The following is a 14,663-nucleotide window of genomic DNA, read 5'->3' as shown; positions in this document are numbered from 1 at the left end:
CCCACCCACCCCCCCCCCCCCCGCCCCCACCCCACTCCCCATAAAAAAAAAAAAAAAAAAATCCCGCCCTCCCTACGATCCATGAGCCATCACGACAGAAACATAGTGATCTTCCTTCCTCTAACAACAATTATGAAGCACCACTGAGTGGGCAGCCAGGCAGAAAAGGAAGAGGGGAGGGTAGAATGGGACTCCATAAAGTTATGGTAAGTATAATCTCATGAAAATTTCATTTCAGTTATAATTACCATAACTTTCGTATGCGAATTCGTCTTACCGTAGTGGTGACTAGATGCCAGGCAGCCCATCCAGTACAACCAAAGTAGTAGGGATGGGGAACAGAATGCCAGAGATTTGAAAGGGACCTCCCCATGTAGGAGTAGGTGTACCCACGTGCCGCCGTAAGGAAAGACATGCCCCGGGGGTAACGAGGAAGCACAGCCACTGACTGTGCCACCACCAGAGGTTCCAGTGACTACAGGCCTTTAGAGTGGGAAGCTAGGGATCGCAGATAAAAATCTTTGAAGGTATTCCTGCTCCGCCAAAAAGCTGCAGATATCACCTCCTGAAAAGAGGACCCATTGAGAAGGGCCCAGGATGCAGCGAGGGCCCTGACCTCATGAGCCCGCACGTTCACCCTCGCCCGAGCCTGATCATCAGAATGTCCGTAAGCGTACGTAACGACCTGGTAAACCCACTTGGAAACCGACTGGGAGGAGATATCTCGTTGTCCCTGTTTGATGGACCGAAACAGACGGGATCGAAAGCGCCCCCACCCCCTACCCCCATCCCCACCCAAACCTGGTTTTATCAGGATGAAACCTATGAGGGCGAGAACCCCGGGACCTGATTCGTCGCTAAAAAGGAAGGATCAGTTAAGAGAGTTATGGCAGCGTAGCTTCTGGACTAATGTAGGCAAGGAGGAAGCGACGACAAGGTATGGACTTCACTCCTCCTACGTCCAGAGCCCAGACACAAAAGGAAGACTGCTTTAAAAGTTACGAACTTTAACGAGGCAGATTCCAAAGGTTCATAAGGAGCCTTAGTCAGGGCTCGATTCCACTGTGGGGCCAGCTGCCGAACTCAACAGCACAGAGGTTTCGAACGGATCAACCTCCCTGCCAACACACCAATCACAGAAGATCTTCCATCGTGACTGGTAGACGGCAAAAGAGGAAGCCTTGATTTATCGCACGATGCGATCTGACACCTCTCGAGAAAAAACCTGTCTTTGCGAGTCTTCCAGAGATAGCTTCCACGCGTTAAAGTGGAGGATCTCTGGTCTAGGGTGTGTCGTTCTGGACATAGGCTGGCGAAGCATTCCCCGGAGGAGGAAAGAAAGTAGGCTGGGCGGTGATTTCGAAATAGGGGATACCTAGACCCTCTCTGACCACAGCCAATGCCCAAGCATCTTCTATGATATCCCGCCACTGCGGAGCGGAAGATAAGCTGAGAGACGCACCCGCAAAGGAAGCTCCGCATGGGGCCGCTTGTCACCCATCGTGCTATTCCAGTCGTCCTCTCCCCCGTCAACATGGCCGCATGTTACCCATCGTGCTATTCCGGTCGTCCCTTCCCTCGTCAACATGGCTGCTTGTTACCCATCGTGCTATTCCAGTCGTCCCTTCCCTCGTCAACATGGCCGCTTGTTACTCATCGTGCTATTCCAGTCGTCCCTTCCCCGTCAACATGGCCGCTTGTTACCCATCGTGCTATTCCAGTCGTCCCTTTCCCCGTCAACATGGCCGCTTGTTACCCATCGTGCTATTCCAGTCGTCCCTTCCCTCGTCAACATGGCCGCTTGTTACCCATCGTGCTATTCCAGCCGTCCCTTCCCCCGTCAACATGGCCGCTTGTTACCCATCATGCTATTCCAGTCGTCCTTTCCCCGTAAACATGGCCGCTTGTTACCCATCGTGCTATTCCAGTCGTCCCTTCCCCCGTCAACATGGCCGCTTGTTACCCATCATGCTATTCCAGTCGTCCTTTCCCCGTAAACATGGCCGCTTGTTACCCATCGTGCTATTCCAGCCGTCCCTTCCCCCGTCAACATGGCCGCTTGTTACCCATCATGCTATTCCAGTCGTCCTTTCCCCGTAAACATGGCCGCTTGTTACCCATCGTGCTATTCCAGTCGTCCCTTCCCCCGTCAACATGGCCGCTTGTTACCGATCGTGCTATTCCAGTCGTCCCTTTCCCCGTCAACATGGCCGCTTGTTACCCATCATGCTATTCCAGTAGCCCCCCCCCCCCCTCCCTCAAACAGTCGTTTGTTACCCATTGTGCTATTCCAGTACCCCCCCCCCCCCCCAAACAGTCGTTTGTTACCCATTGTGCTATTCCAGTAGCCCCCCTCCCTCAAACAGTCGTTTGTTACCCATTGTGCTATTCCAGTAGCCATCCCCCTCAAACAGTCGTTTGTTACCCATTGTGCTATTCCAGTAGCCCCCCCCCCCAAACAGTCGTTTGTTACTCATTGTGCTATTCCAGTAGCCTCCCCTCCAAGACGGCCGCTTGTTACCCATTGTGCTATTCCAGTAGCCACCCCCCTCAAACAGTCGTTTGTTACCCATTGTGCTATTCCAGTAGCCCCCCTCCCTCAAACAGTCGTTTGTTACACCATTGTGCTATTCCAGTAGCCCCCCTCCCTCAAACAGTCGTTTGTTACCCATTGTGCTATTCCAGTAGCCTCCCCTCCAAGACGGCCGCTTGTTACCCATTGTGCTATTCCAGTAGCCCCCCTCCCTCAAACAGTCGTTTGTTACCCATTGTGCTATTCCAGTAGCCCCCCCACCCGCAAACAGTCGTTTGTTACAGTCGTTTGTTACCCATTGTGCTATTCCAGTAGCCCCCCCTCCCTCAAACAGTCGTTTGTTACCCATTGTGCTATTCCAGTAGAAGAGTCACTCGTATTACAGCAATACTTTCCACTGTAATAATGTCCAACGCGGAAAACTCCAAACACATCACATTACGTACATCGCAATAGTAAATTACCAGCGATGGGGATAAAACAGTCCTAGCGTGGGAAATATTCACGATGAGACATTCTGACGATATTGATATCGACATATCTTCATATATCATGCTTAAAATTCTTTGATTCAGGAAATAGCTTCTGTGGGACGAGTTATCTCGCTTCCTTCACAGTATGAGGGAAGTGTGCTCTAACATAGACATTTCAACAAAAGAAAGTAAAGGCAGAAAGCCAACAGAGATTTTATAACACTTAAAGCATTCTTCATTGTATCTCAGAGCTCTGCGCGTGTTTAAATACATGATAATAAAAATAATTTAAATAAAGTGAGGCATTTGTCGCCAAACAATAGAATTCAGTATAAATGTTTAAGTTTCTGTTCGAACATCTAAATAAGCGTGAAAAGATAGAAGCGATGTGATTTCTCTCTAACGATGTTAGCAAACAATTTTAGAAATAAATTATATATTTAATGAAAATAAAATATAATCATGTTTTACACTGGGATGTGTCATACATAGGAACTATACTTGTGTTTAACGACAGCACGTGTAATATGTAGTCGTTAAGAGTAGAGTTTAAATCCAAGTTTTCCCAAAATCGAAGAACGAATACGATTGTCAAGATGATATACACAATTTCAAAACAAGTTTTTTAAAAAAAATTATCCAATAGCGTCTGAGCTCATATCATTGGTAAAATGTGAATAATACGTGAAGTGACAAAAATATTGAAAATATATACCGCGGCAGCTTCATATAAAATAAAAAGTTTAATAGAAGACGATGTCAAAAAATGAACCTATATCTGATTCGGTGATTTGGTTCTCAAAAATGCAATCTGTCTATCTTAGGCGTGGTTTTATTTCAAAGGTTTCTCTATTCCAATCTTCACAAGTCTCAATAAGACTCCATATTGTTTGAAACTCTAAACGCTCCGAGCAGTTGCATTTTTGGTTTGGTTGGTGGAAACAGATTGCAAAATAGTGTGCAATTTATGTACAGGTGTGTTGTCGTGGAACAATACACTATTACAAAGTTTTCGCATTCTGTCACTGTCTGTGAGATAAGTGGCATAGGAAGGCCTGCTTCCTGTGTTGATCCATCAGTCTGTGAAATTAGCGGCATGGGAAGTACTGTTTCCTGTGTTGATCCATCAGTCTGTGCGATTTGCGGCATAGGAAGTACTGCTTCCTGTGTTGATCCATCATTCTGTGAGATTAGCGGCATGGGAAGTACTGCTTCCTGTGTTGATCCATCAGTCTGTGAGATAAGCAGTATGGGAAGGCCTGCTTCCTGTGTCAATCTATCAGTCTGTGAGATGAGCGGCATGGGAAGTACTGTTTCCTGTGTCAATCTATCAGTCTGTGAGATAAGTGGCATGGGAAGGCCATCAAACTCAGTAAACAACAACGGGTCCACCAGGTCAACTAACGACCATCAAACTCAGTAAACAACAACGGAACAAACAGGTAAAGTAACGACCATCAAACTCAGTTTACCTGTTGGTTCCGTTGTTGTTTACTAACAACCAGCAAACTCAGTAAACAACAACGGGTCCACCAGGTAAACTTACGACCATCAAAAACGTCCAACTTCATAATAGGAAAGAGTTATTTTCTCTATATTATTACGACTACCGTAAAACTTTCCCGTAATCGTTCAATAATTTAATCATAATTGATGTCTGCTTTACAATTCAACTTTGTAGAGAGCATGATTCGAGTTAAGATGATTGAATTTCATATTATAGATGGCTTTACGCTTTGATCAAAAATATATCTGTGTTGTTAGACCGGATAGAGGTATTGGGTTGCGACAGGATTGCCTGCAGTAGCTCTTCAACTCATGGTCTCGAAAATAGTTTCAACAAGCTACGCTTAAACGTTGTGCAAATGCTTGAGTAATCAAGTAAATAATCCGATATAACATTGTTACCATCAGAAAGTGTTCAAGATTGCATTTGAAAAGACGGCACCTTTATATCATTTGTTGTGCTAATAAAAAAAATTGTTTTCATTCATTTTGAGCAGTTTAATTATCGTTTCGTTTATTCTTTTTGTTTTCTCAATTTTCGTCCTAGAAGTCGTCAAATTACGGATAAACTCATCACGAAAGATATAGGGTAATGGAAATTATAAGGAAGTTTAAGTTTCGTCAAAGAAATTCAGAAATGTCTTTGTGTCACATGAATCTGGGAGTGTTAGATGCTCTGTTTGCCTGTTGATTCTTTGTTTGTATTACCTTGTTTGATAATACTTGCCATTATTTATGTGGATTTACTAAGATTTATATGGCGGGTGTTGTCCGGAAACCCAGGGCTTATTTTCCTTGTACTTTGTGAGGAGTGTCCACGTAAATCTTTTCTTTGTTCCTATTCGCCCTAGTGTTACTGAGTTCGGAGTATATTGACATGTTGGTATGTTCGAGTTGTTTTTGTTACCTACTTCTGTCTGAAGAATTTGCTTTGTGGATTTAGTCATCTCATTTTTCTCCTTTGACCCAAATATTTGGAGCTTTAGCACGGGACATCCTACTGTGTTGATCTGTAAAGCATTTCCTTAATGAACATTCTGATTCTGTGTGTGAATAAGATCAACCCCAATAACAAGAACATCGCCGGACATTTCTGCTGAACTAAATGTACTAACAAGCTATAACGATAACGTGAATGACAATGTTGTGAACATCCAAACATTGACTGTGTCCCTGATGGTATAGTTAGATCTGACGACTCCGAATTATTGGGTGATTCCCTAATCATTACAGAATGTAATAGATGTCTGGGTAGATATAAGTGACGTTACGTTGTATTGCCACACGTTCTGCTCCGGTATATTTATTTTCAACACGCTACATATATAGTAAAACAGGTCTCCGTGGGAATTGTGTGTCGGTACAAAATGACTAGTCAATACTTGGGGCTGATAATACAATTGTGACAGCCATCTGATGCAGTTAAATACCTAGAGGAAATGAAAGACTATAATTTAGTTGTATAGATATACGCATACACCATTAAGCAATAACGCCTTCTCTAATAAGAATGTCGCTTGCCCAGACAAGCTAAAATTTGGTTTCTTCATTAGAGAAATTGAGGTAAGAAGATGTCGTCTGCATGTTTCTATGTGTTAAGACACCAGTTTCTAAATAATTGTTTATGCAAAAGCTGTTCTAAAAGACGAAATATGTGTTCAGTTGTGTATATAGAGAATACATAGTCAGTGTTTTAAAGTATAAGCCGTCCTTTGGCGAGCCACTTTTGCCTTTCTCTCCCAAGTCAAAATGCAGTTTAAATAAATCCATCAAAACTTCAACAGTTTTGTTGTTCAATCTTGGTTCGCCTGACGTTAACAATACGCCAAAATAATTGCTGCCGAATACAGCAAAAAATATGTTGCAAAATGTATCCCGACAATGGCAGCTTCAGTTGTAGGATAATCATATGTAACTGTTTTCTGCTTTTATTAAGATATGAACTGTACAAAATGTAACACGTTATAAGAATGTGTCCAATATTGCAAACTCATTTATACCAACCGTTAATGTTAATATAAGATAGACCAATGCAGGCTTTTTTTGTGTTACTGTGTGTGTATAGATATAGTGATGGTCGCGGATACAGAGCAGATTAAGTGAACATAAAGCAGTGCGTGTCCCTTATTAGATTTTTCGGTTGTGGACCTGTGTCAGAAGGTTGGCAGTAATAAGTATCTGTCGGAATTCAGGCGATCAACATGATCAGTGGATGCCAATCAATATACTTTTCTATCTCTTCTTCATAATCTAACGAGAAGGATCGTTCAAATCATTTTATTGAATATTATTGAGTGACGTTCGTGAGACAGCTGAAACTTTCCACCTAACTCCGTACAAAATGTCTCGTATACCTAAATAGACGAACATAAGGCAACTGGAAAACGGTGAATTCGTAGAAACCATCAGCTTCTCAACAAGGCATGATAGATCAAAGATTGAAAATTTTCAACCGTCTAAGTATGTCCTACCAACTGATCAAATCAACAGGAACATAACATTTGTATGTTGCAGATAAATCCCTTTTTCATTAAGCCACCAGCGTTTCAGCGAACTTCCAAAAACATGGTATAGAATAGAACCATAAATCTAAACCTTACAAGAAAATCAAGAATAATCGAAAGAAGCTCGTGTTCGGGAGGTGAACTAATCCCATGATTAAGTGGATTAAAAGTGCTTTCTCAAACTAGATGTTTACTGTAGTAAATACCCGGTTCCCGATCCTGTAGAGACACTATATATTTTCGCGCGCTTATTTCAATCGACGGTTTTATGGGTTTTTTTTTTTTTTTATGTGTGATGGGTGTTTTTAGAACTTCCTGTTAACATAGGAGAAAGTTTAGGATGAGTTTTTAATTACTGTAAAACATTGTAAACATATCGTATAATCAAGATTCCTCTATGCCGATAGGCTAACCCAGACAACAATCTATATTTTTTTTAGGATATTCGGCTGACCCCAGTGTCATCGGTTTTGTATACAAAATATTGGTAACTTTGGTTATCCCAAAATCCAGGACGTACTGTATTTATGTTTACAATATACACAGCTTTTTTGTACTATTGCTGTAACTGGTTTTAGACACTTCTTTGGAATACTAATGAATTGTTATGAAGGTACGACAGACAACCCAATAAATAAAACTTTTCAATGAAATATATTTTTAGAAACTGTCTCGGTATAAACCAATGTAGTTTAAGACATCAGAAGTACACACATCCTCGTGCATCTAAAGTCTGTGATATATATATATATAATTGCGATACTGGTAAATCGCTAAAATACAGTTGTATGAATTTAAAATAGATGTTGACTCATTCTAACAACCAAGATAATTTTAATACACATTTCGGGTTTTTTTTAATAAATCTGCCCGACTATAGGGAATGAAATAAATGAGACGTAATCATATCTAAATGACATGATATCAAGGCTATATTTTCATTATTGAAGACTTGCTTTGTTAAAATTCTGACAAAGTCGATATGTTGCAATACTTGTAAATCCCGGTGAAGATTTCGTGGTGTCCAATTGTTCAACAGGTGAAGATGTCGTGGTGTCCGATAGTTCAACTGGCGAAGATTTGGTGGTATCCGAAAGTTCATCAGGTGAAAATTTCGTGGTGTCCAATAGTTCAATAGGTCACGATTTCGTGGTTTCTGATATTTCAACTGGCGAAGATTTCATGGTGTTCGATAGTCCATGAGGTGAAGTTTTCGTGGTGTCCAGTTGTTAATCAGGTGAAGATTTCGTGGTGTCCGATATTTCATCAGATGAAGATGTGGTATCCGATAGTTCATCAGGTGAAGATGTGGTATCCGATAGTTCATCAGGAGAAGATGTCGTGGTGTCCGATAGTTCATCAAGTGAAGATGTGGTGTCCGATAGTTCTTCAGCAGAAGATGTCGTGGTGTCCGATAGTTCATCAGGAGGAGATGTCGTGGTGTCCGATAGTTCAATAGGTCACGATTTCGTGGTTTCTGATATTTCAACTGGCGAAGATTTCATGGTGTTCGATAGTTCATGAGGTGAAGTTTTCGTGGTGTCCAGTTGTTAATCAGGTGAAGATTTCGTGGTGTCCGATATTTCATCAGATGAAGATGTGGTATCCGATAGTTCATCAGGTGAAGATGTGGTATCCGATAGTTCATCAGGAGAAGATGTCGTGGTGTCCGATAGTTCATCAAGTGAAGATGTGGTGTCCGATAGTTCTTCAGCAGAAGATGTCGTGGTGTCCGATAGTTCATCAGGAGGAGATGTCGTGGTGTCCGATAGTTCAACTGGCGAAGATTTCTTGGTGTCCGATAGTTCTTCAGGTGAAGATGTGGTATCTGATAGTTCATCAGGAGAAGATGTCGTGGTGTCCAAAAGTTCATCAGGTTAAGATTTCGTCATATCCGATAGTTCATCAGGTGAAGATTTTGTGGTATCCGATAGCTCATCAGGTGAAGTTTTCGTGTTGTCCAGTTGTTAATCATGTAAAGATTTCGTGGTGTCCGATGGTTCTTCAGCAGAAGATGTCGTTGTGTCCGATATTTCAACTGGCGAAGATTTCGTGGTTTCCGATAGTTAATCAGGAGGAGATGTCGTGGTGTCCGATAGTTCATCAGGTGAAAATGTGGTATCCGATAGTTCATCAGGAGAAGATGTCGTAGTGTCCAAAAGTTCATCAGGTTATGATTTCGTCATATCCGATAGTTCATCAGGTGAAGATGTGGCATCCGATAGTTCAGCAGGAGAAGATTTCGTGGTGTACGAAAGTTCATCAGGTGAAGATTTCGTGGTGTCCGATAGTTCATCAGGTGAAGATTCCGTGGTGTCCGATAGTTCATCAGGTGAAGATTTCCTGGTGTCCGATAGTTCATCAGGTGAAGATTTCGTGGTGTCCAATTGTTCATCAGGTGAAGATTTCGTGGTGTCCGATAGTTCATCAGGTGAAGATTCCGTGGTGTCCGATAGTTCATCAGGTGAAGATTTCCTGGTGTCCGATAGTTCATCAGGTGAAGATTTCGTGGTGTCCAATTGTTCATCAGGTGAAGATTTCGTACTGTCCGATAGTTCATCAGGTGAAGATTTCGTGTTGTCCAATAGTTCATCAGGTGAAGATATGGTGGTGTCCGATAGTTTATCAGGTGAAGATTTCGTGGTGTCCGATAGCTCATCAGGTGAAGTTTTCGTGGTGTCTAGTGGTTAATCATGTAAAGATTTCGTGGTGTCCGATAGTTCATCAGGAGAAGATGTCGTGGTGTCCGATAGTTCATCAGGTGAAAATGTGGTATCCGATAGTTCATCAGGAGAAGATGTCGTAGTGTCCAAAAGTTCATCAGGTTAAGATTTCGTCATATCCGATAGTTCCTGAGGTGAAGATGTGGCATCCGATAGTTCATCAGGAGAAGATGTCGTGGTATCCGATAGTTCATCAGGAGAAGATTTCGTGGTGTCCGAAAGTTCATCAGGTGAAGATTTCGTGGTGTCCGATAGCTCATCAGGTGAAGATTTCGCAGTGTGCAATAGTTCATCAGGTGAAGATGTGGTGTCCGATGGTTCTTCAGCAGAAGATTTCGTGGTGTCCGATAGTTCATCAGGAGAAGATGTCGTGGTGTCCGAAATTTCATCAAGTGAAGATGTCGTGGTGTCCGATATTTCATCAGGTGAAGATTTCATGGTGTCCGAAAGTTCATCAGGTGAAACTTTTGTGGTGTCCGATAGTTCATCAGATGAAACTTTCCTGGTTTTCGATATTTCATCACGTGAAGATGTCATGGCATCCGCTTGTTCATCAGGTGAAAATTTCCTGGTGTCCAGTTGTTCAACTGGTGAAGATTTCGTGGTGTCCGATAGCTCATCAGGTGAAGATTTCGCAGTGTACAATAGTTCATCAGGTGAAGATGTGGTGTCCGATGGTTCTTCAGCAGAAGATTTCGTGGTGTCCGATAGTTCATCAGGAGAAGATGTCGTGGTGTCCGAAATTTCATCAAGTGAAGATGTCGTGGTGTCCGATATTTCATCAGGTGAAGATTTCGTGGTGTCCGAAAGTTCATCAGGTGAAACTTTTGTGGTGTCCGATAGTTCATCAGATGAAACTTTCCTGGTTTTTGATATTTCATCACGTGAAGATGTCATGGCATCCGCTTGTTCATCAGGTGAAAATTTCCTGGTGTCCAGTTGTTCATCAGGTGAAGATTTAGTGTTCTCCGATAGTTCATCAGGTGAAGACGTCTTGGTGTCCCATAGTTCATCAGGTGAAGATTTCCTGGTGTCCGATAGCTAATCAGTTGAAGATTTCGTGTTGTCCGATTGCTCATCAGGTGAAGTTTTCGTGGTGTCCGATAGTTCATCAGGTGAAGGTTTCGTGGTGTCCGAAAGTTCATCAGGTAAAGATGTCGTGGTGTCCGATAGTTCATCAGGTGAAGATGTCATGATGTCCGAAATTTCATCAGGTGAAACTTTCGTGGTGTCCGATAGTTCAACTGGCGAACATTTTGAGGAGTCAAATTGTTCATCAGGTGAAGATTTCGTGATGTCCAATTGTTGATCAGGTGAAGATTTCGTGGTGTCCAAAAGTTCATCAGGTTAAGATTTCGTCATATCCGATAGTTCATCAGGTGAAGATTTCGCAGTGTCCGATAGTTCATTAGGTGAAGATGTGGTGTCCGATGGTTCTTCAGCAGAAGATGTCGTGGTGTCCGATAGTTCATCAGGAGAAGATGTCGTGGTGTCCGAAATTCCATCAGGTGAAGATTTCGTGGTGTCCGATAGTTTATCAGGTGAAGATTTAGTGTTGTCCGATAGTTCATCAGGTGAAGACGTCTTGGTGTCCCATAGTTCATCAGGTGAAGATTTCCTGGTGTCCGATAGCTAATCAGTTGAAGATTTCATGTTGTCCGATTGCTCATTAGGGGAAGTTTTCGTGGTGTCCGATAGTTCATCAGGTGAAGGTTTCGTGGTGTCCGAATGTTCATCAGGTAAAGATGTCGTGGTGTCCGATAGTTCATCAGGTGAAGATGTCATGATGTCCGAAATTTCATCAGGTGAAACTTTCGTGGTGTCCGATAGTTTATCAGGTGAATTTTTCATGGTGTCCGATAGTTCAACTGGCGAACATTTTGAGGAGTCAAATTGTTCATCAGGTGAAGATTTCGTGATGTCCAATAGTTGATCAGGTGAAGATTTCGTGGTGTCCAAAAGTTCATCAGGTTAAGATTTCGTCATATCCGATAGTTCATCAGGTGAAGATTTCGCAGTGTCCGATAGTACATCAGGTGAAGATGTGGTGTCCGATGGTTTCTTCAGCAGAAGATGTCGTGGTGTCCGATAGCTCATCAGGTGAAGTTTTCGTGGTGTTCAGTTGTTAATCATGTAAAGATTTCGTGGTGTCCGATAGTTCATCAAGAGAAGATTTCGTGTTGGACAATAGTTCATCAGGTGAAGATTTCGTGGTGTCCAATAGTTCATCAGGTGAAGATTTCGTGGTGTCCGATAATTCATCAGGTGAAGATATCGTGGTTTCCGATAGTTCATCAGATGAAGATTTCGTGGTGTCCAGTTGTAAATCAGATGAAGATTTCGTGGTGTCCGATTATTCATCAGGTGAAGATATTGTAGTGTCCGAAAGTTCATCAGGAGAAGATGTCGTGGTGTCCGATTGTTCATCAGGTGAATATTTCGTGGTGTCCAAATATTCATCAGGTGAAAATTTCGCAGTGTCCGATAGTTCATCAGGTGAAGCTGTGGTGTCCGATGGTTCTTCAGCAGAAGATGTCGTTGTGTCCGATAGTTCAACTGGCGAAGATTTCGTAGTGTCCGATATTTCAACTGGCGAAGATTTCGTGGTATCCGATAGTTCATCAGGAGAAGATGTCGTGGTGGCCGATAGTTCATCAGGTGAAGATATCGTGTTGTCCAATAGTTCATCAGGTGAAGATTTCGTGGTGTCCGATAGTTCATCAGGTGAAGATATCGTGATGTCCGATAGTTCATCAGGTGAAGATTTCACGGTGTCCGATAGTTCATCATTTGAAGATGTGGTGTCCGATAGTTCATCAGCAGAAGACCTCGTGGTGTCCGATAGTTCATCAGGTGAAGATGTGGTATCCGATAGTTCATCAGGAGAAGATGTCCTAGTGTCCGAAAGTTCATCAGGTTAAGATTTCGTGGTGTCCAGTTGTTAATCAGATGAAGATTTCGTGGTGTCCGATTATTCATCAGGTGAAGATTTTGTGGTGTCCGAAAGTTCATGAGGAGAAGATGTCGTAGTGTCCAAAAGTTCATCAGGTTAAGATTTCGTCATATCCGATAGTTCATCAGGTAAAGATGTCAAGGTGTCCGATAGTTCATCAGGTGAATTTTTCATGGTGTCCAAAAGTTCATCAGGTTAAGATTTCGTCATATCCGATAGTTCATCAGGTGAAGATGTCGTGGTGTCCGAAATTTCATCAGGTGAAACTTTCGTGGTGTCAGATAGTTCATCAGGTAAAGATGTCGTGATGTCCGATAGTTCATCAGGTAAAGATGTCTTGGTGTCCGATATTTTATCAGGTGAAGATTTCGTGGTGTCCGAAAGTTCATCAGGTGAAACTTTTGTGGTGTCCGATAGTTCATCAGATGAAGCTTTCCTGGTTTTCGATAGTTCATCACGTGAAGATGTCGTGGCATCCGCTTGTTCATCAGGCGAAAATTTCCTGGTGTCCAGTTGTTCATCAGGTGAAGATTTCGTGGTGTCCGATAGTTCATCAGGTGAAGTTTTCGTGGTGTCCGATAGTTCATCAGGTGAAGATTTCGTGGTGTCCTATAGTTCATCAGATGAAGATGTCGTGATGTCCGAAAATTCATCAGGTGAAACTTTCGTGGTGTTCGATAGCTCATCAGGTGAAGTTTTCGTGGTGTCCAGTTGTTAATCATGTAAAGATTTCGTGGTGTCCGATAGTTCATCAGGAGAAGATGTCGTGGTGTTCGAAATTTCATCATGTGAAGATTTCGTGGTGTCCGATAGTTCATCAGGTGAAGATTTCGTGTTGTCCAATAGTTCATCAGGTGAAGATTTCATGGTGTCCGATAGTTCTACTGGCGAAGATTTCGAGGTGTCCCATTGTTCATCATCATCCGGTGAAGATTTTGTGTTGTCCGATAGTTCATTAGGTGAAGATTTCGTTGTGTCCAGTTGTTCATCAGGTGAAGATTTTCTGGTGTCCGATAGTTCATCAGGTGAAGATTCCGTGGTGTCCGATAGTTCATCAGGTGAAGGTTTTCTGGTGTCCTATAGTTCATCAGGAGAAGATGTCGTGGTGTCCGATAGTTCATCAGGAGAAGATGTCGTGGTGTCCGAAAGTTCATCCGGTGAAGATTTTCTGGTGTCCGATAGTTCATCAGGTGAAGATTTCCTGGTGTCCGATAGCTAATCAGTTGAAGATTTCGTGGTGTCCGATTGCTCATTAGGGGAAGTTTTCATGGTGTCTGATAGTTCATCAGGTGAAGTTTTCATGGTGTACAGTTGTTAATCATGTAAAGATTTCGTGGTGTCCGATAGTTCATCAGGAGAAGATGTCGTGGTGTCCGAAATTTCATCAGGTGAAGATTTCGTGGTGTCCGATAGTTCATCAGGTGAAGATTTCGTGTTGTCCAATAATTCATCAGGTGAAGATTTCGTGGTGTCCGATAGTTCATCAGGTTAAGATATCGTGGTGTCTGATAGTTCATCAGGTGAAGATTTCGTGGTGTCCGATAGTTCACAGGAGAAGATGTCGTGGTGTCCGATAGTTCATCAGGTGAAGATTTAGTGTTGTCCGATAGTTCATCAGGTGAAGATGTCTTGGTGTCCCATAGTTCATCAGGTGAAGATTTCCTGGTCTCCGATAGCTAATCAGTTGAAGATTTCGTGGTGTCCGATTGCTCATTAGGGGAAGTTTTCATGGTGTCTGATAGTTCATCAGGTGAAGTTTTCATGGTGTACAGTTGTTAATCATGTAAAGATTTCGTGGTGTCCGATAGTTCATCAGGAGAAGATGTCGTGGTGTCCGAAATTTCATCAGGTGAAGATTTCGTGGTGTCCGATAGTTCATCAGGTGAAGATTTCGTGTTGTCCAATAATTCATCAGGTGAAGATTTCGTGGTGTCCGATAGTTCATCAGGTTAAGATATCGTGGTGTCTGAT

At 42.5% G+C, this 14,663-nt stretch overlaps 1 protein-coding gene across 1 annotated transcript; it reads left to right on the top strand.

The window, feature by feature from the left end:
* The first annotated feature begins 4,102 nt into the window (after positions 1–4,102).
* LOC132543051 (serine-rich adhesin for platelets-like) lies at positions 4,103–12,660 on the top strand. Its single transcript, XM_060206507.1, has 12 exons — positions 4,103–4,313; positions 8,056–8,121; positions 8,254–8,475; positions 8,575–8,892; positions 9,091–9,282; positions 9,718–9,840; positions 10,003–10,722; positions 10,822–11,019; positions 11,119–11,247; positions 11,413–11,643; positions 12,005–12,430; positions 12,536–12,660. Exons 1-12 carry the CDS (start codon positions 4,103–4,105, stop codon positions 12,658–12,660), a joined length of 2,961 nt encoding a protein of 986 aa, XP_060062490.1.
* Positions 12,661–14,663: the final 2,003 nt, after the last annotated feature.

The sequence above is a fragment of the Ylistrum balloti genome, unplaced genomic scaffold (assembly GCF_031769215.1).
Source record: "Ylistrum balloti isolate Yb309-2 unplaced genomic scaffold, AGI_CSIRO_Ybal_v1 Utg369738, whole genome shotgun sequence".
Lineage (NCBI taxonomy): Eukaryota > Metazoa > Mollusca > Bivalvia > Pectinida > Pectinidae > Ylistrum > Ylistrum balloti.
Note: the sequence above shows the minus strand (reverse complement) of the source record. Positions and strands in the feature narration are given on the sequence as shown.

Coding starts and splice junctions, on each gene's coding strand:
- LOC132543051 (XM_060206507.1), top strand. CDS start 4,103: ATGGGAAGTACTGTTTCCTGTGTTGATCCATCAGTCTGTGCGATTTGC. Junction 8,476..8,574: donor GGTGTCCGATAGTTCAATAG/GTCACGATTTCG, acceptor GTTGTTAATCAG/GTGAAGATTTCGTGGTGTCC. Junction 11,248..11,412: donor GGTGTCCGAAATTCCATCAG/GTGAAGATTTCG, acceptor ATTGCTCATTAG/GGGAAGTTTTCGTGGTGTCC.